Source organism: Pelophylax lessonae, assembly GCF_965119305.1.
Source record: "Pelophylax lessonae genome assembly, chromosome: 1".
NCBI classification, from domain to species: domain Eukaryota; kingdom Metazoa; phylum Chordata; class Amphibia; order Anura; family Ranidae; genus Pelophylax; species Pelophylax lessonae.
This window is the reverse complement of record NC_138768.1, coordinates 2,850,171-2,874,260: the sequence shown is the minus strand read 5'-3', so window position 1 is coordinate 2,874,260 and position 24,090 is coordinate 2,850,171. Positions and strand designations below refer to the sequence as shown.

Sequence of the window (24,090 nt, the reverse complement as noted above, 5' to 3'; positions counted from 1 at the left end):
GGCATATTCCCAGTCTCATAGCTCCCATCAGTCACCCTGCAGAGGGAGGGGCAGACCCAATATCCTTTAGTCACCCTGCAGTAGGCGGGGCATATTCCCTGTCTCACAGCTCCCATCAGTCACCCTGCAGTAGGTGGTGCTCTTTGCAGCCATGGCACCTTTCAGAGGGAGGGGCTTCAAGTCTGGGTGCCATTGGTGCCCAGCAGTGGGTGGCACAATAATAATAATAATACTATAGGTTTTTTATCATCGCCCTTCAGTGGGAGGGACTCGGTATAATTGTATAGAATATCTCCGGTTCCTCTCTCCCATGTGAAGGGAGACTCGTCCACATCTTGCCGTTCAGTCTTTGAAGAAACTGTAGGTTACCCTGAGGTGGGCGGAGAGCAGTGGGTGTGTCAGTGTTGCTTGGAGGATTAATTTGGGATGTGAATAAGTGGGGCGTCACTCCATGTTTGGAAATGGGGCGTCCACAGTAGCCAAGGCCTGGCACATGGGCTCCCTTCAGACCCTTGGTTCTGGTCTCTCACCCCCGTCCAACACTCTGGTCATGTGATCAGAGGGGAGGGGTCACACCTGACTCTGCAGCCAGTTTCGGGGGTCCAGTTTGTTTCTAAGGCTTTTAATGTTCTTGCGGTTTTGCCCCCCCTTCTCCGAGTCTGGGGTGCTGCGACCACTGCTGCTCGAGTTCCTGGCCTCCGGGTGAGGACTGTCATCTCCTCCGGAGGACTCTGGACCCGTAGACTGTTGGTCGGTCATCCTCAGCCCTCGGTTCTTCAGAGACGTCAGTTTGGCATCCAGGGAGAGGGTGCGGGGACGAAGTCTGGAGGACCGACCCGGAGGACTGTCACAATCCGAGGACGAGGAGCAGGAAGGACGTCCAGGGTTGGGGCTGTTGAAGAAAGACGTCCAGGGAGGAGGATCCAGACCCCTCTGTATCTCAAATTCCTTCATCCGCTGGGAGAGGAGGTCAGGAATCGGCCCCACGCCCTCAATAGCTGCAAGACAAGAAGAGGACAACGTGAGGAGTGACACCCAGGAGACACACAAGGACCATCACTAGAACAAGGAGCCAACCAGTAACTACCACCACAAACCTACACAAACCATGCGTCTACTGGGAAATACAGAAAGTTCCTATCGTTCAATGGCTTTACCTTGGGAATGTTCTAGAGCAGTGGTCTGCAAATTGCGGCCATCATGCCAAATGGGACCTTTGCTTCACTTTATTGTGGCCCTTGGGGCACTGTTCCTCCCACTGACACCAATGATAGGGGACTGTTCTTCCCACCAATACCAATCATGAGGCACTATTCCTCCCACTAATACCAATGTTGAGGCACTATTTCCCCCGATCACACCAACGACGGCATAATTTCTCATATTGACACCAATGATGGGGCACTATTCCTCCCACTGACACCAATGATGGGGCACTATTCCTCCCACTGACACCAATGATGGGGCACTATTCCTCCCACTGACACCAATGATGGGGCACTATTCCTCCCACTGACACCAATGATGGGGCACTATTCCTCCCACAGACACCAATGATGGGGCACTATTCCTCCCACTGACACCAATGATGGGGCACTATTCCTCCCACTGATACCAATGATGGGGCACTATTCCTTGCACTGGCACCAATGATGGGGCACTATTCATCTCACTGACACCAATGATGGGGCACTATTCCTCCCACAGACACCAATGATGGGGCACTATTCCTCCCACTGACACCAATGATGGGGCACTATTCCTCCCACTGGCACCAATGGTGGAACATTTTTCCTCCACCTTATACCAGTGATGGGCACTAGTCCTTATCCTGCTGACCACAGGCACTATGTAATTCTTTACTCCCACTGGCCACAGTTTAGATCCTTTAAAGTCTGGAAAGGACAGTAAAGTGGCCCTTTATTAAGAAAGTTTGGAGGTCCCTGTTCTAGAGGAGTTTCAAGTCACCCAGCAGCCATATTGTGTCAGTAGAACCTCAAAATGTGGAAGACAGGATAATGCTACCACCAATGGTGGCTTTAGAAAGTCCATTGAGCCCCATAAAAAGGGAAGAGTTGGTGTGGATTTTGTATCTAAGTGTCCTCATCCCTTCCCCCTCTCCAGGAGGAGATGGACTGCGAAGGACGTTCTCCTCACTGCTCACTGAGGTTGTTGGACTTTTATCTAACACTCGTCTAACCACCTGCCCCCTGGATCCTGCTCCCTCGCACATGCTACGCTCACCCTTTGACTCTATTCTGCGCTCTCTAACTCACATCTTCAACCTCTCCCTCTCTTCTGGCATCTTCCCTAATTCTCTAAAGCCCGCGCTAGTCACTCCCATCCTTAAAAAGCCCTCACTGGACCCCACCAACATTCACAATCTACGCCCCATCTCCTTACTTCCCTTCTCCTCCAAACTCCTTGAATGATTGGTCTACAACCAACTGAGTGACCATCTGACTAAGAACAAACTTCTTGATCCCCTTCAGTCCGGATTTCGCCCTCAACATTCCACTGAAACTTCTCTCCTTAAACTCACAAACAACCTCCTAACAGCAAACACCAATGGACACCATTCTGTACTCCTCCTGGACCTCTCTGCTGCCTTTGACACAGTGGACCCCCTCCTCCTCAAAAAACTCCACTCCTTTGGCCTCCATGACCGTACTCTTCACTGGTTCTCATCCTACCTATCCCAACGCACCTTCATTGCTACTTACAACTCTACTACCTCCTCTCCTCTTCCTTTCTCTGTCGGGGTCCCCCAAGGTTCTGTCCTTGGACCACTCCTTTTCCCAATCTACACCTCCTCCCTGGGTCAGCTGATTGCCTCCCATGGCTTCCAATACCATCTCTACGCAGATGACACCCAAATTTATCTCTCCACCCCTCAGCTCACTCCATCAGTCTCCTCACGCATCACCAACTTACTAACAGACAAATCAGCCTGGATGTCCCATCACTTCCTCAAACTCAACTTATCCAAAACCGAGCTCAGGATATTTCCTCCCCCACGGTCCTCTTCTCCTGATTTCTCTGTCAACATCAACGGCTCCACTATCAACCCATCCCCCCATGCCAAGGTCCTCTGTATAATCCTGGACTCTGAACCCTCCTTTCAGCCACACATCCAGTCACTGTCCAAAGCTTGGTGCCTCAACCTCCATAACATCTCCAAGATACGTCCCTTCCTAACCAATGATGCCACAAAGCTTCTAATCCACTCCCTGGTCATCTCTCGTCTCAACTACTGCAACTCCATTCTCATTGGCTTACCTTTAAAAAGACTCCTCCCCCCTTCAGTCCATCATGAACGCTGCTGCCAAGCTCATCCACCTTGCAAACCGCTCTGTGTCTGCCAACCTTCTTTGCCAATCCCTCCATTGGCTGCCACTCAACCAACAAATTAAATTCAAGCTACTAACCATAACCTACAAAGCCATCCATAACTTGGTGCCCAGCTACATCACTAACCTGGTCTCAAAATACCGACCAACTCGTTCTCTTCGTTCCTCCCAGGACCTCCTGCTCTCTAACCACTTCCCATGCTCGCCTCCAGGACTTCTCTCGAGCTTCTCCCATCCTCTGGAATGCTCTACCCCCATCTGTCCGACTATCTCCTACTTTGACTACTTTCAGACGATCCCTGAAAACACATCTCTTCAGAGAAACCTATCTGGCAACCACCTACCAACTCTACTTTTATTTTCTCCATCAGCCCATCCCCCACAGTTATTACCTCTTCTATCTCTTGACCGTCCCTCTTAGATTGTAAGCTCTAATGAGCAGGGCCCTCTGATTCCTACTGTATTAAAGTGTATTGTAGCTGTACTGTCTGCCCTCAAGTTGTAAAGCGCTGCGTAAACTGTCGGCGCTATATAAATACTATATAATAATATAATAATAATAACTCAGACTACCTGCCAATGCCAAGCTTCACCTTCTACAAGGAGATACTCTCCTATATAAAAGAAATATAGACTCCAAAAGAAGACCCCATCCACCCCCTACAAGTCATTAGTAAGACCTCATCTGGAAGACGCCATCCACCCCCTACAAGTCATTAGTAAGACCTCCTCTGGAAGACGCCATCCACCCCCTACAAGTCATTAGTAAGACCTCCTCTGGAAGACGCCATCCACCCCCTACAAGTCATTAGTAAGACCTCCTCTGGAAGACCCCATCCACCCCCTACAAGTCATTAGTAAGACCTCCTCTGGAAGACCCCATCCACCCCCTACAAGTCATTAGTAAGACCTCCTCTGGAAGACCCCATCCACCCCCTACAAGTGATTAGTAAGACCTCATCTGGAAGACCCCATCCACCCCCTACAAGTCATTAGTAAGACCTCCTCTGGAAGACCCCATCCACCCCCTACAAGTCATTAGTAAGACCTCATCTGGAAGACCCCATCCACCCCCTACAAGTCATTAGTAAGACCTCATCTGGAAGACCCCATCCACCCCCTACAAGTCATTAGTAAGACCTCATCTGGAAGACGCCATCCACCCCCTACAAGTCATTAGTAAGACCTCATCTGGAAGACGCCGGTCAGTTTTGGTCACCGGTTCTGGAAAAGGATATTGGAGGAACTGGCGAAGGTGCAGCAAAGGGGGACTCAATGACCAAATCCTCATTTCATGGCCTCACTAAGTCAGTCCTGTTCCATAAGAACAAGACCCCTAACCCAGAGCAGCCAATCAGAGTGCACTTTACTGGGGGAGGGGGCACATCACTAGGAGATGATTGCTATAGGTTGGGGGGACTTACCCTGACTTCCTGTCCTATTAAAAAACCTTTGTGTAAAAATAAAAGACAAGGTGTCAGCAAAACAGGAAGTCAGGGGACGCAGACAGGAAGAAGAATCTCAACTTTCTAAGTTTGGCCGAAGCTGCAAATTAATGTAAACTAGTGGACTCCAAACTGCGGCCCGGGGTCATTATCTGGCCCTTGGGGCACTACTAAACCAACTGACACCAGTGATGGGGTACCATTCTCCCTACTGACACCATCAATGGGGCACCATTCTCCCTACTGACACCATTATTGGGGCACTATTCCTCCTACTGACACCAGTGATGGGGCACCATTCCCTCTACTGACACCATCAATGGGGCACCATTCCCCCTACTGACACCATCAATGGGGCACCATTCCCCCTACTGACACCATCAATGGGGCACCATTCCCTCTACTGACACCATCAATGGGGCACCATTCCCTCTACTGACACCATCAATGGGGAACCATTTCTTCTACTGACACCATTAATGGGGAACCATTCCGTCTACTGAAACCATCAATGGGGAACCATTCCGTCTACTGAAACCATCAATGGGGAACCATTCCGTCTACTGACACCATCAATGGGGAACCATTCCGTCTACTGACACTATCAATGGGGCACCATTCCCTCTACTGACACCATCAATGGGGCACTATTCCCTCTACTGACACCATCAATAGGGCACCATTCCCTCTATTGACACCATTAATGGGGCACCATTCCTCCTACTGACACCAGTGATGGGGCACCATTCCCTCTACTGACACCATCACTGGGGAACCATTCCCCCTACTGACACCATCAATGGGGCACCATTCCCTCTACTGACACCATCAATGGGGCACCATTTCTTCTACTGACACCATCAATGGGGAACCATTCCGTCTACTGACACCAATGATGGGGCACCATTTCCTCTACTGACACCATCAATGGGGCACCATTTCTTCTACTGACACCATTAATGGGGAACCATTCCCTCTACTGACACCATCAATAGGGCACCATTCCCTCTACTGACACCATCAATGGGGCACCATTCCCCCTACTGACACCATCAATAGGGCACCATTCCCTCTACTGACACCATCAATGGGGCACTATTCCTCCTACTGACACCATCAATGGGGCACCATTCCCTCTACTGACACCATCAATGGGGCACTATTCCTCCTACTGACACCATCAATGGGGCACCATTCCCCCTACTGACTCCATCAACGGGGCACCATTCCCTCTACTGACACCATCAATGGGGCACCATTCCCTCTACTGACTCCATCAATGGGGCACCATTCCCTCTACTGACACCATCAATGGGGCACCATTCCCTCTACTGACACCATCAATGGGGCACCATTCCCTCTACTGACACCATCAATGGGGCACTATTCCTCCTACTGACTCCATCAATGGGGCACCATTCCCTCTACTGACACCATCAATGGGGCACCATTCCCTCTACTGACACCATCAATGGGGCACCATTCCCTCTACTGACACCATCAATGGGGCACTATTCCTCCTACTGACTCCATCAATGGGGCACCATTCCCTCTACTGACTCCATCAATGGGGCACCATTCCCTCTACTGACACCATCAATGGGGCACCATTCCCTCTACTGACACCATCAATGGGGCACCATTCCCTCTACTGAGACCATCAATGGGGCACTATTCCTCCTACTGACTCCATCAATGGGGCACCATTCCCCCTACTGACTCCATCAATGGGGCACCATTCCCTCTACTGACACCATCAATGGGGCACCATTCCCTCTACTGACTCCATCAATGGGGCACCATTCCCTCTACTGACACCATCAATGGGGCACCATTCCCTCTACTGACACCATCAATGGGGCACTATTCCCTCTACTGACTCCATCAATGGGGCACCATTCCCTCTACTGACACCATCAATGGGGCACTATTCCCTCTACTGACACCATCAATGGGGCACCATTCCCTCTACTGACACCATCAATGGGGCACTATTCCCTTCGTTGATAACAATGAGGCACTGTTCCTCCCATTTCCCATTGGAAAGTTTGAAGACTCCTAACGTGAACCCTCAACATAGAAGCCGACTCAGTGATTCCCCCCTGGAGCCTGAGGCCGTGTGAGGTGTGAGGTATGAGGTATGAGGTATAGGATATATATGTACGCTGTATTCCAGGCGCGGGGCAGCATGGGGCCAAGATACAAACCTGTCGCTGTAATAGGTGCAGAGGAGGGAGCGGATCTCCGCAGAGACTGCATTGTCCTGCAGCAGGAGGCCCTCCGCACTGGCCGGAGCAGATAAGGCTAAGTGGGGGAGGGGAGCAGAGACAGGCAGACACAGGAAAGAGAAGAAAAAACTGTTAAAGTGCATGAAAGAGACAAAGAGTGTTAGAGACCGTTAGAGTGCATGGAGGAGACAGCAGAGTGTTAGAGATTATTAGAGTGCATGGAGGAGACAGCAGAGTGTTAGAGATCATTAGAGTGCATGGAGGAGACGGCAGAGTATTAGAGATCATTAGAGTGCATGGAGGAGACGGCAGAGTGTTAGAGACTGTTAGAGTGCATGGAGGAGACATCAGAGTATTAGAGATCATTAGAGTGCATGGAGGAGACAGCAGATTGTTAGAAATCATTAGAGTGCATGGAGGAGACAGCAGAGTGTTAGAGAGTATTAGAGATCGCGGAGGAAACATCAGAGTATTAGAGACTGTTACAGTGCATGGAGGAGACAGCAGAGTGTTAGAGATTATTAGAGATCGCAGAGGAGACATCAGAGTGTTAGAGATCATTAGAGTGCATGGAGGAGACAGCAGAGTGTTAGAGACTGTTAGAGTGCATGGAGTAGACAGCAGAGTATTAGAGATCATTAGAGTGCATGGAGTAGACAGCAGAGTATTAGAGATCATTAGAGTGCATGGAGGAGACAGCAGAGTGTTAGAGACTGTTAGAGTGCATGGAGTAGACAGCAGAGTATTAGAGATTATTAGAGTGCATGGAGGAGACAGCAGAGTGTTAGAGATCATTAGAGTGCATGGAGGAGACGGCAGAGTGTTAGAGACTGTTAGAGTGCATGGAGGAGACAGCAGAGTATTAGAGATCATTAGAGTGCATGGAGGAGACAGCAGATTGTTAGAAATCATTAGAGTGCATGGAGGAGACAGCAGAGTGTTAGAGATTATTTGAGAGCATGGAGGAGACAGCAGAGTGTTAGAGATCATTAGAGTGCATGGAGGAGACGGCAGAGTGTTAGAGACTGTTAGAGTGCATGGAGGAGACATCAGAGTATTAGAGATCATTAGAGTGCATGGAGGAGACAGCAGATTGTTAGAAATCATTAGAGTGCATGGAGGAGACAGCAGAGTGTTAGAGAGTATTAGAGATCGCGGAGGAAACATCAGAGTATTAGAGACTGTTACAGTGCATGGAGGAGACAGCAGAGTGTTAGAGATTATTAGAGATCGCAGAGGAGACATCAGAGTGTTAGAGATCATTAGAGTGCATGGAGGAGACAGCAGAGTGTTAGAGACTGTTAGAGTGCATGGAGTAGACAGCAGAGTATTAGAGATCATTAGAGTGCATGGAGTAGACAGCAGAGTATTAGAGATCATTAGAGTGCATGGAGGAGACAGCAGAGTGTTAGAGACTGTTAGAGTGCATGGAGTAGACAGCAGAGTATTAGAGATTATTAGAGTGCATGGAGGAGACAGCAGAGTGTTAGAGATCATTAGAGTGCATGGAGGAGACGGCAGAGTGTTAGAGACTGTTAGAGTGCATGGAGGAGACAGCAGAGTATTAGAGATCATTAGAGTGCATGGAGGAGACAGCAGATTGTTAGAAATCATTAGAGTGCATGGAGGAGACAGCAGAGTGTTAGAGATTATTTGAGAGCATGGAGGAGACAGCAGAGTGTTAGAGATCATTAGAGAGCATGGAGGAGACAGCAGAGTATTAGAGAGTATTAGAGATTGCGGAGGAGACATCAGAGTATTAGAGATCATTAGAGTGCATGGAGGAGACAGCAGAGTGTTAGAGATCATTAGAGTGCATGGAGTAGACAGCAGAGTATTAGAGATCATTAGAGTGCATGGAGGAGACAGCAGAGTATTAGAGATCATTAGAGTGCATGGAGTAGACAGCAGAGTATTAGAGATTATTAGAGTGCATGGAGGAGACAGCAGAGTGTTAGAGATCATTAGAGAGCATTGAGGAATCAGCAGAGTGTTAGAGACTGTTAGAGTGCATGGAGGAGACAGCAGAGTATTAGAGATTATTAGAGTGCATGGAGGAGACAGCAGAGTGTTAGAGATCATTAGAGTGCATGGAGGAGACGGCAGAGTGTTAGAGACTGTTAGAGTGCATGGAGGAGACAGCAGAGTATTAGAGATCATTAGAGTGCATGGAGGAGACAGCAGATTGTTAGAAATCATTAGAGTGCATGGAGGAGACAGCAGAGTGTTAGAGATTATTTGAGAGCATGGAGGAGACAGCAGAGTGTTAGAGATCATTAGAGAGCATGGAGGAGACAGCAGAGTATTAGAGAGTATTAGAGATTGCGGAGGAGACATCAGAGTATTAGAGATCATTAGAGTGCATGGAGGAGACAGCAGAGTGTTAGAGATCATTAGAGTGCATGGAGGAGACAGCAGAGTGTTAGAGAGTATTAGAGATCACGGAGGAGACATCAGAGTATTAGAGACTGTTACAGTGCATGGAGGAGACAGCAGAGTGTTAGAGATCATTAGAGAGCATTGAGGAATCAGCAGAGTGTTAGAGACTGTAAGAGTGCATGGCTGAGACTAGAGAGTGTTAGGGATGTAATTATAAAACGATAGCAGAGCTATCTGTCCTGTTACACAACATTCATCTGGAAGAATGAGGGCAAAATTGAATGTTATTAGACTGTTTTCTCTCTCCAGGTTGAATGTTTTTCATAGCGTGCATCAGGAAAATACAGCATTATGGCCACTAGATGGAGCTGATGATCATCTAAAATGAGTATCTACTTCCCAGGATGAGCTCTGCTAATGCCAAACATCTATACCTGCCGGCAGACTTTTCATTGTGGGAGGGGAGAGGTAATGCCGGGAAAAGGAGGAAAAAGTTACTGAAAGGAAAAACCAGTGAAATAATATAAAGAGCCACCACATTAGGGAGAGATCTGCCGGGTGAAGCCAATCAGGATGGGAAAGAACAAGGAGGAGGCGCTGTGGATTCTTACCACAGACCACAGAGGAGGTGAGAGATAAGGAGGAGGACGCCATTTTTATTTCACCGCCTTCACCAATACAAAGCAATTCTACAGATTTCACCAATGAGATTACAGCACTATATGGTGGCCCATAATAAAATCTCCCTTAACTAGACTTCCGGGAATAAGACGTCCTATAATAAGACCTCACTTAACAAGACGTCCCATAACAAGACGTCCCATAATAAGACCTCCCATAACAAGACGTCCCATAACAAGAGGTCCCATAACAAGACCTCCCATAACAAGACGCCCCATAACAAGACCTCCCATAACAAGAGGTCCCATAACAAGACGTCCCATAACAAGACGCCCCATAACAAGACGTCCCATAACAAGACGCCCCATAACAAGACCTCCCATAACAAGACGTCCCATAATAAGACCTCCCATAACAAGACGTCCCATAATAAGACCTCCCATAACAAGACGTCCCATAATAAGACCTCCCATAACAAGACGTCCCATAACAAGACCTCCCATAACAAGACGCCCCATAACAAGACGCCCCATAACAAGACGTCCCATAACAAGACGTCCCATAACAAGACCTCCATAACAAGACCTCCCATAACAAGAGGTCCCATAACAAGACGCCCCATAACAAGACCTCCCATAACAAGACGTCCCATAATAAGACCTCCCATAACAAGACGTCCCATAACAAGACCTCCCATAACAAGACCTCCCATAACAAGACCTCCCATAACAAGATGTCCCATAACAAGACCTCCCTTAACAAGACGCCCTATAACAAGACGCCCCATAACAAGACCTCCCATAACAAGACGTCCCATAACAAGACGTCCCATAACAAGACGTCCCATAACAAGATGTCCCATAACAAGAGGTCCCATAACAAGACCTCCCATAACAAAACGCCCCATAACAAGACCTCCCATAACAAGACGCCCCATAACAAGACCTCCCATAACAAGACCTCCCATAACAAGGAGGTCCCATAACAAGACGCCCCATAACAAGACGTCCCATAACAAGACGCCCCATAACAAGATGTCCCATAACAAGAGGTCCCATAACAAGACCTCCCATAACAAGACGCCCCATAACAAGACGTCCCATAACAAGATGTCCCATAACAAGAGGTCCCATAACAAGACCTCCCATAACAAGACCTCCCATAACAAGACCTCCCATAACAAGAGGTCCCATAACAAGACCTCCCATAACAAGACCTCCCATAACAAGACGTCCCATAACAAGACGTCCCATAACAAGATGTCCCATAACAAGACGCCCCATAACAAGACGTCCCATAACAAGATGTCCCATAACAAGAGGTCCCATAACAAGACCTCCCATAACAAGACCTCCCATAACAAGACGTCCCATCACAAGACCTCCTGTTATGAGATTACAGCACTATGGCCCATAATAAGATTATTAAGACATTCCACGTCTATGGGAATGATAGACTATATAAGCCCTGGACTGGTGTGTGGGGCCCCTTAGAAAGGTCTATGAGATTGGTAGACCCTCGTGTGTGATCCTCAGCTGTCAGGTGTAGAGTATGGAAGCGTCGGATCTGTTGAGGGTCTGTTTTGGGGGGTTGACGGTTCCCATAATGCTACCTCCATCCGTCTCCAGAGGCAATGATTGTTACCCAGAAGGCTTTGCTGCTCACCCATTTCATGGTAGAGGGAGCCCTGCTTGGCCAAAGCGAGGGTGGTTCTCTTGGGCGGTGGTGTCTCGATCTTCATGAGGTCATCACAGCACTGCTTCCACTGACCTGGGAGGGTCCACAGAGAGAGGCGGGGTTAGTTGTGTGAAGTCTCAGTGTTGTGTATAGCTAACAGTATGACGATTAGAGGTATGGAGTATGTAATATACAGCACAGCATTGTAAGGACCAGTGTGGGGTGTCATCATACTGCACTGCATACAGAATAGGACAATCTGAAAGCATGTCACATACAGCACAGTATATAGAATATGCTATGTCCAGCACAAAGGGTACAGTGAAGTAGTGAGTAGGTTGTCCTGTCCAGCAGACTGTACAGGGCATTGTGCTCTGGGGTATGTCCCATACAGCACAGTGTATAGAGAGATGTGGTCTGCAATGGTATACATACAGCACAGTGTATAAATGGTATACATACAGCACAGTGTATAAATGGTATACATACAGCACAGTGTATAAATGGTATACATACAGCACAGTGTATAGAGAGATGTGGTCTGCAATGGTATACATACAGCACAGTGTATAGAGAGATGTGGTCTGCAATGGTATACATACAGCACAGTGTATAGAGAGATGTGGTCTGCAATGGTATACATACAGCACAGTGTATAAATGGTATACATACAGCACAGTGTATAAATGGTATACATACAGCACAGTGTATAAATGGTATACATACAGCACAGTGTATAAATGGTATACATACAGCACAGTGTATAAATGGTATACACACAGCACAGTGTATAAATGGTATACATACAGCACAGTGTATAGAGAGATGTGGTCTGCAATGGTATACATACAGCACAGTGTATAGAGAGATGTGGTCTGCAATGGTATACATACAGCACAGTGTATAAATGGTATACATACAGCACAGTGTATAAATGGTATACATACAGCACAGTGTATAGTGTGGAGTATGTTACATCCAGCACAATGTGCTGTGTAGTCCCCGCACCCCACCTACTCATGTCATAGAAGTGCTGCCAGAAGGCCTCCATCCAGCGGCGCAGCTCCTCCCGGCTCTCCGCCCTGGCGTGGTGCGTCACCTCCTCGCTGCCGTAGCGGTTGGTGATGGACAGGCTGTGCACCTGGTTCTGTCCTTCGCGGTCTGAGCACCGGATTCTGGTCTCCTGGGGGGGAACAAAGACAACGTTACACCTTGATGTCCCTCTGCACACCCCTGCCCCCCCCCTCAGAACCAGAAATGTCCTATGTGACCTCTGACCTTATTGACAAAGACGGTGAGTTCGGGTTCCGGTGCCGAGCCTTTCTCGCAGGGCTGCGTATAGCACAGCAAGCGGCATCCTCGCAGCACGCAGTACATCCGCTGCCATCCCGCCTGTCCCCGCGCCTGTCAGGACCAAGAGAAATAATGAACCAATCAGAGCAAGAAGACTGGAATGTTTACCCCGCCTACACTGGTCTGCCACCAATCTGCAGCCAGTGTATTATCCTGCCCCAGAGGAGCGTATCAGCCCGCCCCAGAGGAGAGTATCACCCTGCCCCAGAGGAGCGTATCAGCCCGCCCCAGAGGAGAGTATCACCTCGCCCCAGAGGAGAGTATCCTCCCGCCCCAGAGGAGAGTATCCTCCCGCCCCAGAGGAGAGTATCCTCCCGCCACAGAGGAGCGTATCATCCCGCCACAGAGGAGAGTATCACCCCGCCCCAGAGGAGAGTATCACCCCGCCCCAGAGGAGAGTATCACCCCGCCCCAGAGGAGCGTATCCTCCCGCCACAGAGGAGCGTATCATCCCGCCACAGAGGAGAGTATCATCCTGTGCCAGAGGAGAGTATCATCCCGCCCCAGAGGAGAGTATCACCCCGCCCCAGAGGAGAGTATCACCCCGCCCCAGAGGAGAGTATCATCCCGCCCCAGAGGAGAGTATCACCCCGCCCCAGAGGAGAGTATCACCCCGCCCCAGAGGAGAGTATCATCCCGCCCCAGAGGAGAGTATCATCCCGCCACAGAGGAGCGTATCATCCCGCCACAGAGGAGAGTATCAACCCGCCACAGAGGAGCGTATCATCCCGCCCCAGAGGAGCGTATCATCCCGCCCCAGAGGAGCGTATCAACCCACCCCAGAGGAGAGTATCAACCCGCCCCAGAGGAGAGTATCAACCCGCCCCAGAGGAGCGTATCATCCTGCCCCAGAGGGGCGTATTATCCTGCCCCAGAGGAGCGTATCATCCCGCCCCAGAGGAGAGTATCTTCACTCTTGGAGGAATACCATATCCCCCCACCCCTATAGGAAAGTATCATTCCCCCCCCCCCCACCATAAGAGAGTATCTCCACCCCTGGAGAAAAATCATCACCCTAGAGGAGAGCATCATTCCCCCCCCCCCCCCAGGGGAGAGTATCTCCACCCCTGGAGGAATATCACCCCCCCTCCCCCCAGAGGTATTATCACCCCCCCCCCCCCCAGAGGAGAGTATCTCAGTCCCCACCATAGAGAGTATCTTCAGCCCCTGGTGTCTCACCTGGATCTGCAGATACCCGGATATCATGTCTTGGTTCATACAGTCGGGCTGTGCGGTCAGACGGCAGCAAACACTCCCGTACAGCGGCAGCCAACATGAGCTCTCATCTACAACACAGAGAGGAATCTATAATATACTGTATACACCCTGCTACCACTGCTATATACTGTATACACCCTGCTACCACTGCTATATACTGTATACACCCTGCTACCACTGCTATATACTGTATACACCCTGCTACCACTGCTATATACTGTATACACCCTGCTACCACTGCTATATACTGTATATATACACCCTGCTATATACTGTATACACCCTGCTATCACTGCTATATACTGTATATATACACCCTGCTATATACTGTATACACCCTGCTATCACTGATATATACTGTATATATACACCCTGCTATATACTGTATACACCCTGCTACATACTGTATACACCCTGCTATTACTGCTATATACTGTATACACCCTGCTATTACTGCTGTATACACCCTGCTATATACTGTATACACCCTGCTATTACTGCTATATACTGTATATATACACTCTGCTATATACTGTATACACCCGGCTACATACTGTATACACCCTGCTATATACTGTATACACCCTGCTATTACTGCTATATACTGTATATATACACCCTGCTATATACTGTATACACCCTGCTACATACTGTATACACCCTGCTATCACTGCTATATACTGTATACACCCTGCTATATACTGTATACACCCTGCTATTACTGCTATATACTGTATATATACACTCTGCTATATACTGTATACACCCGGCTACATACTGTATACACCCTGCTATATACTGTATACACCCTGCTATCACTGCTATATACTGTATATATACATCCTGCTATATACTGTATACACCCTGCTACATACTGTATACACCCTGCTATATACTGTATACACCCTGCTATCACTGCTATATACTGTATATATATGTATATATATATATATATATATATATATATATACACTCTGCTATATACTGTATACACCCTGCTATCACTGCTATATACTGTATACACCCTGCTATATACTGTATACACCCTGCTATCACTGCTATATACTGTATACACCCTGCTATCGCTGCTATATACTGTATACACCCTGCTATATACTGTATACACCCTGCTACCGCTGCTATATACTGTATATATACACCCTGCTATATACTGTATACACCCTGCTATCACTGCTATATACTGTATACACCCTGCTATCACTGCTATATACTGTATACACCCTGCTATATACTGTATACACCATGCTATCACTGCTATATACTGTATACACCCTGCTATCACTGCTATATATTGTATATATACACTCTGCTATATACTGTATACACCCTGCTATCACTGCTATATATTGTATATATACACTCTGCTATATACTGTATATACCCTGCTATCGCCGCTATATACACCCTGCTACCACTCCTATATACTGTATACACCCTGCTACCACTCCTATATACTGTATATATACACCCTGCTACCACTCCTATATACTGTATACACCCTGCTCCCACTCCTATATACTGTATATACCTTGCTACCGCTGCTATATACTGTATACACCCTGCTCCAGCTGCTATATACTGTATATACACCCTGCTACCACTGCTATATACTGTATACACCCTGCCACCACTGCTATATACTGTATACACCCTGCTACTGCTGCTATATACTGTATACACCCTGCCACCGCTGCTATAAATATTGCTCTCATTATTCCCCACAAGGGGGCACTCTCATCAAACCTCAAATAACTATTATTCTCCTCCTTTCCCACAAGAGGGCGCTCCCATCATTCCTCAAACAACCATCATTCTCATCATTTCCCACAGGAGGGCACTCCTTCCATTCCACAAATAATCAATACTCCCATCATTACCAACAAGAGGGCACCCTCATCATTCCCCAAATACCCATCATTCTCATCATTCCCCAAATACCCATCATTCTCATCATTCCCCACCAGAGACGTTTCTACAAATGATGAAGATACAAAACATCTAATATGGGATCACTGCACACAGAGATCTTCTTGTTTGGGGTGTGGAAGTTCGGCACACATTGAGTGTTCCATCCCTCGGCTTCCAACCCTCAATAACTGAGTGCGGCAGTGATAGTAATTTACCTGAACTGTTCATGGTGAGGTCGTGAGTGCGAAAGCCGTCCTGGACATCAGCCAGGGTCAGCTTGGTGTGGGCCAGCAGCAGGAACTTCGGACCCCTGAAACAGAAGAAAGGAAACATACAGAACATTCCGGAGATATAGATGTGATCACATGACCTGCCTCCTGTCACTCAGCATGAAATATGAACTGAAAGTGACTACCAATGAAATCCTACAGGAGACCCTCCTACACCCCGCCCACTTCACATCCCCCCAGCTGCTGGAATCTATGGGGACCACTGAGGCTGAAATCTATGGGGACCACTGAGATGTCCTTCTGTAGACTGGTGTGAAAAAACTTGAGGTGGTGTCACCATCCTCCCAATATACTCACAATGAACCCTTTATTGGTCACATGGAGAAGGCAACGTTTCAAAGTTGATAGAAGAACCCCTTCATTAGACAATAGTAATAGGAGGGCCTTTTAAAGACTCCAGAATATTGCCTTCTGCATGAGACATATTAGGAGTGTGAGGTTCCCACTTGGGCTGGAGGGGTTCCAGGCTACATTCAGTGTTTGCAGTCATCCTGAGCGGTGTTATTGTTATCTGGGATTGTTGGGTTCCTCCTAAGCCTGCGATATTATTTGCTTCTGTCTGCTTCTGGGGGGTGTTCATTAGAATGAGAAGATGCATCGTATTACATCATAGTAACATAGTTACGGCGAAAATGACACAAGTCCATCTGGTTTCACCAACAACAAAATAAATAAATGGAAACCCTCCAGTTGGAAGATACCTTGAATCACAGGCTTTGCCTGGAGACAATGCGAGTCCAGAGGTCCTTTGCGCCATGCTTTGCCTGATAGGATGTGGGTCCAGGCTTTGCCTAGAAACAATGTGAGTCCAGAGGTCCTTCCCTCACAGGCTTTGGCTAGAGAATAGTTAAGTCCAGAGATCCTTCCCTCCCAGGCTTTGCCTAGAGACGATGTGAGTCCAGAGGTCCTTCCCACCCAGGCTTTGCCTCGACAGGACGTGGGTCCACAGGTCCTTCCCTCACAGGCTTTGGCTAGAGAATAGTTGAGTCCAGAGATCCTTCCCTCCCAGGTTTTGCCTGGAGATAATGCAAGTTCAAAGGTCTTTCCTTTCCAGGCTTTGCCTGGAGACAGTGTGAGTCCAGAGGTCCTTCCTTCCCAGGCTTTAACTGGAGAATAGTTGAGTCCAGAGATCCTTCCCTCCCAGGTTCTGTCTGAAAAAGATGTGAGCCCAGAGGTCCTTGCCTGGAGACAATGTGAGTCCAGATGTCCTTCCCTCCCAGGCTTTGCCTCAAGAGGATGTGTGTGTGAAGGGTCCAGTCCTTGCCTCTCAGTCCTACTACTCGGGGAGTAAAGCTCTAAATAGTTCTTTACCTGGGGCCTGAACCTGGTCCTAAGGAACCTGAGCTGGTCTGTGCTAGGCAAGAAGGTGGCTACCAGTGAGATGCAATGTCAGAGTCATCTGCTATGCTGAAGATTGTCCCGGAGAGCTTAGGGGAAGCTGCTGCCAGACAGACATGGGATGAAGACCTTCTTGGATATCTATTGTTGCTCTCATGAAGCCTGAAGACCAGTTCCTACTGCAGTATATAAACACCACCAATAAAGACTCCACTGTCATTCAGGGGGCTGTAACAAAATAATTTAGGACCACCAATTTGTTGCTCCTAAAATACTTTCTGTAATTGAGAGGCTGCCACTGAAACACTGGAGCCATCACCAACTCTGATATTACTGGAAGGATGTTCCTACAGAAATGAAAGTCACCGGCCCTTTTTGTATTATTGACAGAAGGCCTGATATATTTTTTGTACCCCTAACCCTCTCTCCCTAAACTTGTGAGCCAACACATTTTTCACAATAAGATGGGAGGCCTTGAAGTGTGTTTGATTGTTGCTACTGGAGGGTCGGTGAGCGTCTGGGTCAGGACAGGTCACTATTAGATAAAGCAGGAAAGTCCACTAAGGTCCAACGTCTTCTGTGGGAGTTACATTGGCTTATTCTCAGCATGGTAATGTGATGACACAACTCTCTACTAGCTGGTTATGATACAAGTGGCACCATCCTTTGTTTGCTCATTTTAGCACCTCTCCACCAAGGGTCTATTCCTGTATGGAGTACGCATGGGTTCATATCAAGTTTATTCCAACAATAGATTGGATATGTCACGCTATAGTGATTAGTGGCCATAATGGTGGTCGTTTCCACCAACAACCCTCAGGTAGGTGGGTGTAAAGGCAAACAAAGGAAGGTGCTGCTCTCACAGAGATGAGCAACTGGCTCTTTGTGATGCTTTTATGCAGCTTTCCCCAAGGATTGGGTCAGAGCTGAGGATGTGTGTTAGTTCCACCTCCTCCATAGGGGTAAACATGCACCCCGTGCAGATCTGACCCTATGTACTAACGGCAGAATACTCAGGAATCTTGTACAGTGACCTCAGGTATGGCCAGAAAATGGTAACTCACGGGACACTGGGGACAGGTAGAAGGACGGGGCTTCCTCCTCCATTGCTGCACGCTCCGTCCATGGCAGCTCGTATCCTCCGACCCGATGACCGACCCAGGGAGTTGCTCAGTTTGGTGGACAGTCTTCTGGGGGTCCCAGACAGAGAAAAATCCTCATCTACAGCACAGCTATACAGCTGGAGACTGAGCTCAAAACCCGGCTCCACGTCTGAGCTAGAAAGAAAAGGCAAAATACAACAGTAATAGAGGAAGCAAAAGGAAGGGCTGACAGAAACGATATGACTATGACGCAAGATTGGTGATTGGTGAGCAATACGGGGAGGATTGGTGATAGATTGGGCAGTAATACTGGATGGATTGGGGATAGGTTGGGAAGTGATACAGAAAGGATTGGCGATAAGTTAGGCAGTAATAGAGGAAGGATTGGTGATGGGTTGGGCAGTAATAGAGGAAGGATTGGTGATAGGTTAGGCAGTAATAGAGGAAGGATTGGTGATAGGTTGGGCAGTAATAGAGGAATGATTGGTGATAAGTTAGGCAGTAATAGAGGAAGGATTGGTGATGGGTTGGGCAGTAATAGAGGAAGGATTGGTGATGGGTTGGGCAGTAATAGAGGAAGGATTGGTGATAGGTTAGGCAGTAATAAAGGAAGGATTGGTGATATGTTGGGCAGTAATAGAGGAAGGATTGGCGATAGGTTGGGCAGTAATACAGGAAGGATTGGTGATGGGTTGGGCAGTAATAGAGGAAGGATTGGTGATGGGTTGGGCAGTAATAGAGGAAGGATTGGTGATGGGTTGGGCAGTAATAGAGGAAGGATTGGTGATAGGTTAGGCAGTAATAAAGGAAGGATTGGTGATATGTTGGGCAGTAATAGAGGAAGTATTGGCGATAGGTTGGGCAGTAATACAGGAAGGATTGGTGATGGGTTGGGCAGTAATAGAGGAAGGATTGGTGATGGGTTGGGCAGTAATAGAGGAAGGATTGGTGATAGGTTGGGCAGTAATAGAGGAAGGATTGGTGATAGGTTGGGCAGTAATAGAGGAAGGATTGGTGATGGGTTGGGCAGTAATAGAGGAAGGATTGGTGATGGGTTGGGCAGTAATAGAGGAAGGATTGGTGATAGGTTAGGCAGTAATAAAGGAAGGATTGGTGATATGTTGGGCAGTAATAGAGGAAGGATTGGCGATAGGTTGGGCAGTAATACAGGAAGGATTGGTGATGGGTTGGGCAGTAATAGAGGAAGGATTGGTGATGGGTTGGGCAGTAATAGAGGAAGGATTGGTGATGGGTTGGGCAGTAATAGAGGAAGGATTGGTGATAGGTTAGGCAGTAATAAAGGAAGGATTGGTGATATGTTGGGCAGTAATAGAGGAAGGATTGGCGATAGGTTGGGCAGTAATACAGGAAGGATTGGTGATGGGTTGGGCAGTAATAGAGGAAGGATTGGTGATGGGTTGGGCAGTAATAGAGGAAGGATTGGTGATAGGTTGGGCAGTAATAGAGGAAGGATTGGTGATAGGTTGGGCAGTAATAGAGGAAGGATTGGTGATAGGTTGGGCAGTAATAGAGGAAGGATTGGTGATTGGTTGGGCAGTAATAGAGGAAGGAGTGGTGATAGGTTGGGCAGTAATAGAGGATGGATTTGTAATAGGTTGGGCAGTAATAGAGGATGGATTGGTGATTGGTTGGGCAGTAATAGAGGAAGGAGTGGTGATAGGTTGGGCAGTAATAGAGGATGGATTTGTAATAGGTTGGGCAGTAATAGAGGATGGATTGGTGATAGGTTGGGCAGTAATAGAGGAAGGATTGGTGATAGGTTGGGCAGTAATAGAGAAAGGATTGGCGATAGGTTGGGCAGTAATAGAGGAAGGATTGGTGATAGGTTGGGCAGTAATAGAGGAAGGATTGGTGATAGGTTGGGCAGTAATACAGGAAGGATTGGTGATAGGTTGGGCAGTAATAGAGAAAGGATTGGTGATATGTTGGGCAGTAATAGAGGAAGGATTGGTGATAGGTTGGGCAGTAATAGAGGAAGGATTGGTGATAGGTTGGGCAGTAATAAAGGAAGGATTGGTGATATGTTGGGCAGTAATAGAGGAAGGATTGGTGATGGGTTGGGCAGTAATAGAGGAAGGATTGGTGATATGTTGGGCAGTAATAGAGGAAGGATTGGTGATAGGTTGGGCAGTAATAAAGGAAGGATTGGTGATATGTTGGGCAGTAATAGAGGATGGATTGGTGATAGGTTGGGCAGTAATAAAGGAAGGATTGGTGATAGGTTGGGCAGTAATAGAGGAAGGATTGGTGATGGGTTGGGCAGTAATAGAGGAAGGATTGGTGATAGGTTGGGCAGTAATAGAGGATGGATTGGCTATAGGTTGGGCAGTAATAGAGGAAGGATTGGTGATAAGTTGGGCAGTAATAGAGGAAGGATTGGTGATAGGCTGGGCAGTAATAGAGGAAGGATTGGTGATAGGTTGGGCAGTAATACAGGAAGGATTGGTGATAGGTTGGGCAGTAATAGAGAAAGGATTGGTGATATGTTGGGCAGTAATAGAGGAAGGATTGGTGATAGGTTGGGCAGTAATAGAGGAAGGATTGGTGATAGGTTGGGCAGTAATAAAGGAAGGATTGGTGATATGTTGGGCAGTAATAGAGGAAGGATTGGTGATGGGTTGGGCAGTAATAGAGGAAGGATTGGTGATATGTTGGGCAGTAATAGAGGAAGGATTGGTGATAGGTTGGGCAGTAATAAAGGAAGGATTGGTGATATGTTGGGCAGTAATAGAGGATGGATTGGTGATAGGTTGGGCAGTAATAAAGGAAGGATTGGTGATAGGTTGGGCAGTAATAGAGGAAGGATTGGTGATAGGCTGATAGGCATTAGATGATTTGGTCGGGATTGTCTTTCATTGATTTTATGATACCATATTCTGGATACTTACAAGACAATGGGGTTCTCAAAGCAGATATCTGTAGCTGTTCGATCCACAAAGACCATTTCTGTATCACAGACCTCTCCTCTGATCTGCAGAGCGCAGAACACGGCACAGCGATGGAGCTCTGCAACACACAAAGAGATGGGAAGGGAGATTGGTGTGCAGGGATAGGTCTGCTATCTCTTAGGAATATTTATTGGACATAGGGATCATAGAATGATCAATTTCCTAATCTGCTTTATTAAGATCTTCTAATGTGTAACCAAGTGAAACAACGCTCAGCGCACAACATACATGTTACAACTTTATCAGACAATAACAATTCTTCCTCTGGAGAGATATTTGATTCCATGTAATTGGACGATCAGACAGAGGACTCATCGAATGATCAGATGTAAAGCTCTGACACTTTGAAGAGGGTGCGGAACGTTCGGTGGAGTCCTGTGATTGGGTGTTGGAGGCGTGGCCTGTACAGAATGCAGTCAACACTGCTATGGACTCACCTCCTTTATTCTTGAAGTATTCGCTGTCCTTCCACATGAGGGGAATCCGGAGATCTACAGAGAGACAAATAAACTCATTAATAAATAATTATACAAATCACATCATTTAGCCTAAAGTATCAGTTTACCTAAAGGCGGTATTTCAGTTATGGGGGGGGGGGGGGAGGTGTCCCCCTGGCTTCTTACATCTCTTAGATCAGGCATGTCCAACCTGCGGCCCGGGGGCCGCATGCAGCCCGGAACCGCAGGCAATGCGGCCCAATGTCCCCTGACAATTTTTTTTTTTTTTTTTGCTGGGGAGGAAGGAAGTCAAATCGGGGGCACGGCCACAGAGGCAGCCTTGGAGGGGATCATCCACTAGTTGTGTTAAATTAGTGCTGGGGGAGGCGCGGTAGCATGGGAAGGGCGCGGCGGCGTTTTATTACTTATATACCTTAACTATAGTATATATTTTATATGCGGGCCGAGAAAATTTCTCTACACTCAATGTGGTCCAGAGAAGCCAAAAGGTTGGACACCCATGTCTTAGATACTCCAGAAGCGAGGACAACCTTCTATAATTCCTGACTGTACTCCTGTCCACCTTGGATTTCTGGGTGTTCCCACGTACATTCAGTCAGTAAATGCAGATAACCGATCGAGGGAGGTTTACCCAGGGAAATGTCAACAAGACAATAGCCCTGGACATCAGGAAAACCTCCAGAACTGGTCTGGGGTGAGGCCTGGAAGGTTGGGAAGACAAGATGGTGGGGCTCTTGACTTTGGTAACATATCTAGAACGGGTCTGGGCAGAAAAAGTTGGGAAGGCAGCGTGATGGGTCCCTGGACTTCGGCAATGTATCCAAATTGGGTCAGGGAGACGTACCCCCAGAAAAAAAGTCAAGAAGACAAGATGGTGGGGCCCTAAACTTCAATAACATACCCATAACAGTTCTGGGGAGATGTTTTTCCCAAGGAAAGATCAAGATGACAAGATGGTGGGGTCCTATAATTCAATATCCAGAGCATGTCTGGGGAAAAGTGTCCACCAAGGAAAGGACAAAAAGACAAAATGGCGGGGGCCTGGACTTTAATAATGTATCCAGAACAGGTCTGAGGAGAGGTTTCCCTCAGAGAAAGGTTGAGAAGAGAAGATAGTGGGGACTTCTACTTTGATAACATATCCAGAACAGGTCTAGGGAGAAGTTTACTCAAGTGAAAGGCCAAGAAGACAAGATGGTGGGGCTCTGTACTTTGGTATTGTATGAATAATAGGTCGGAGAAAAAGCCTTCCCAAGGTAAAGGTTGAGAAGACAAGATGGTGCTGCCCTGGACTTCAATAATGTATCCAGAACAGGTTTGAGGAGAGGTTTCCCTCAGGGAAAGGTTGAGAAGAAAGGATGGTGGGGCCTTCTACTTTGAGAACATATCCAGAACAGGTATGCGGAGAAGCTTCCTCCAATGAAAGGTCAAGAAGATTGACCTGGATTCTTTCCTAAATGTATATAATATAGTATTCTGTCCAGTTCTGGTCGCCGGTCCTCAGGAGGGATGTGTTGGAGCTGGAGAGAGTCCAGAGAAGGGCAACTAAACTAATTAGGGGATTGGAGGACCTTAATTATGAAGAGCGTCTGCAATCGGATGATTTATTCTCCCTGGAGAAGAGACGCTTGAGGGGGGACATGATAGCAATTTATAAATACCTCAATGGTGATCTCAGCATAGAAAAAAAGCTATTCAGTCGAAAGGATTGCATAAGGACTCGAGGGCATAC

The 24,090-nt window shown here is 47.5% G+C and overlaps 1 protein-coding gene across 1 annotated transcript in view; it reads right to left on the bottom strand.

Moving 5' to 3' along the window:
- Positions 1-558: 558 nt before the first annotated feature.
- RTKN (rhotekin) overlaps positions 559-24,090 on the bottom strand; it is a 45,173-nt gene continuing 21,641 nt past the window's right edge. The window contains exons 3-11 of the mRNA XM_082271937.1: positions 22,338-22,410; positions 21,841-21,958; positions 18,893-19,105; positions 16,416-16,510; positions 14,233-14,339; positions 12,979-13,104; positions 12,718-12,883; positions 11,689-11,793; positions 559-998 (exon numbers count right to left, since the gene is read on the bottom strand). Coding sequence (XP_082128063.1) covers positions 571-998; positions 11,689-11,793; positions 12,718-12,883; positions 12,979-13,104; positions 14,233-14,339; positions 16,416-16,510; positions 18,893-19,105; positions 21,841-21,958; positions 22,338-22,410 — 1,431 coding nt within the window. The 3' untranslated portion in view covers positions 559-570. The remainder of the gene's footprint in view (positions 999-11,688; positions 11,794-12,717; positions 12,884-12,978; positions 13,105-14,232; positions 14,340-16,415; positions 16,511-18,892; positions 19,106-21,840; positions 21,959-22,337; positions 22,411-24,090) is intronic.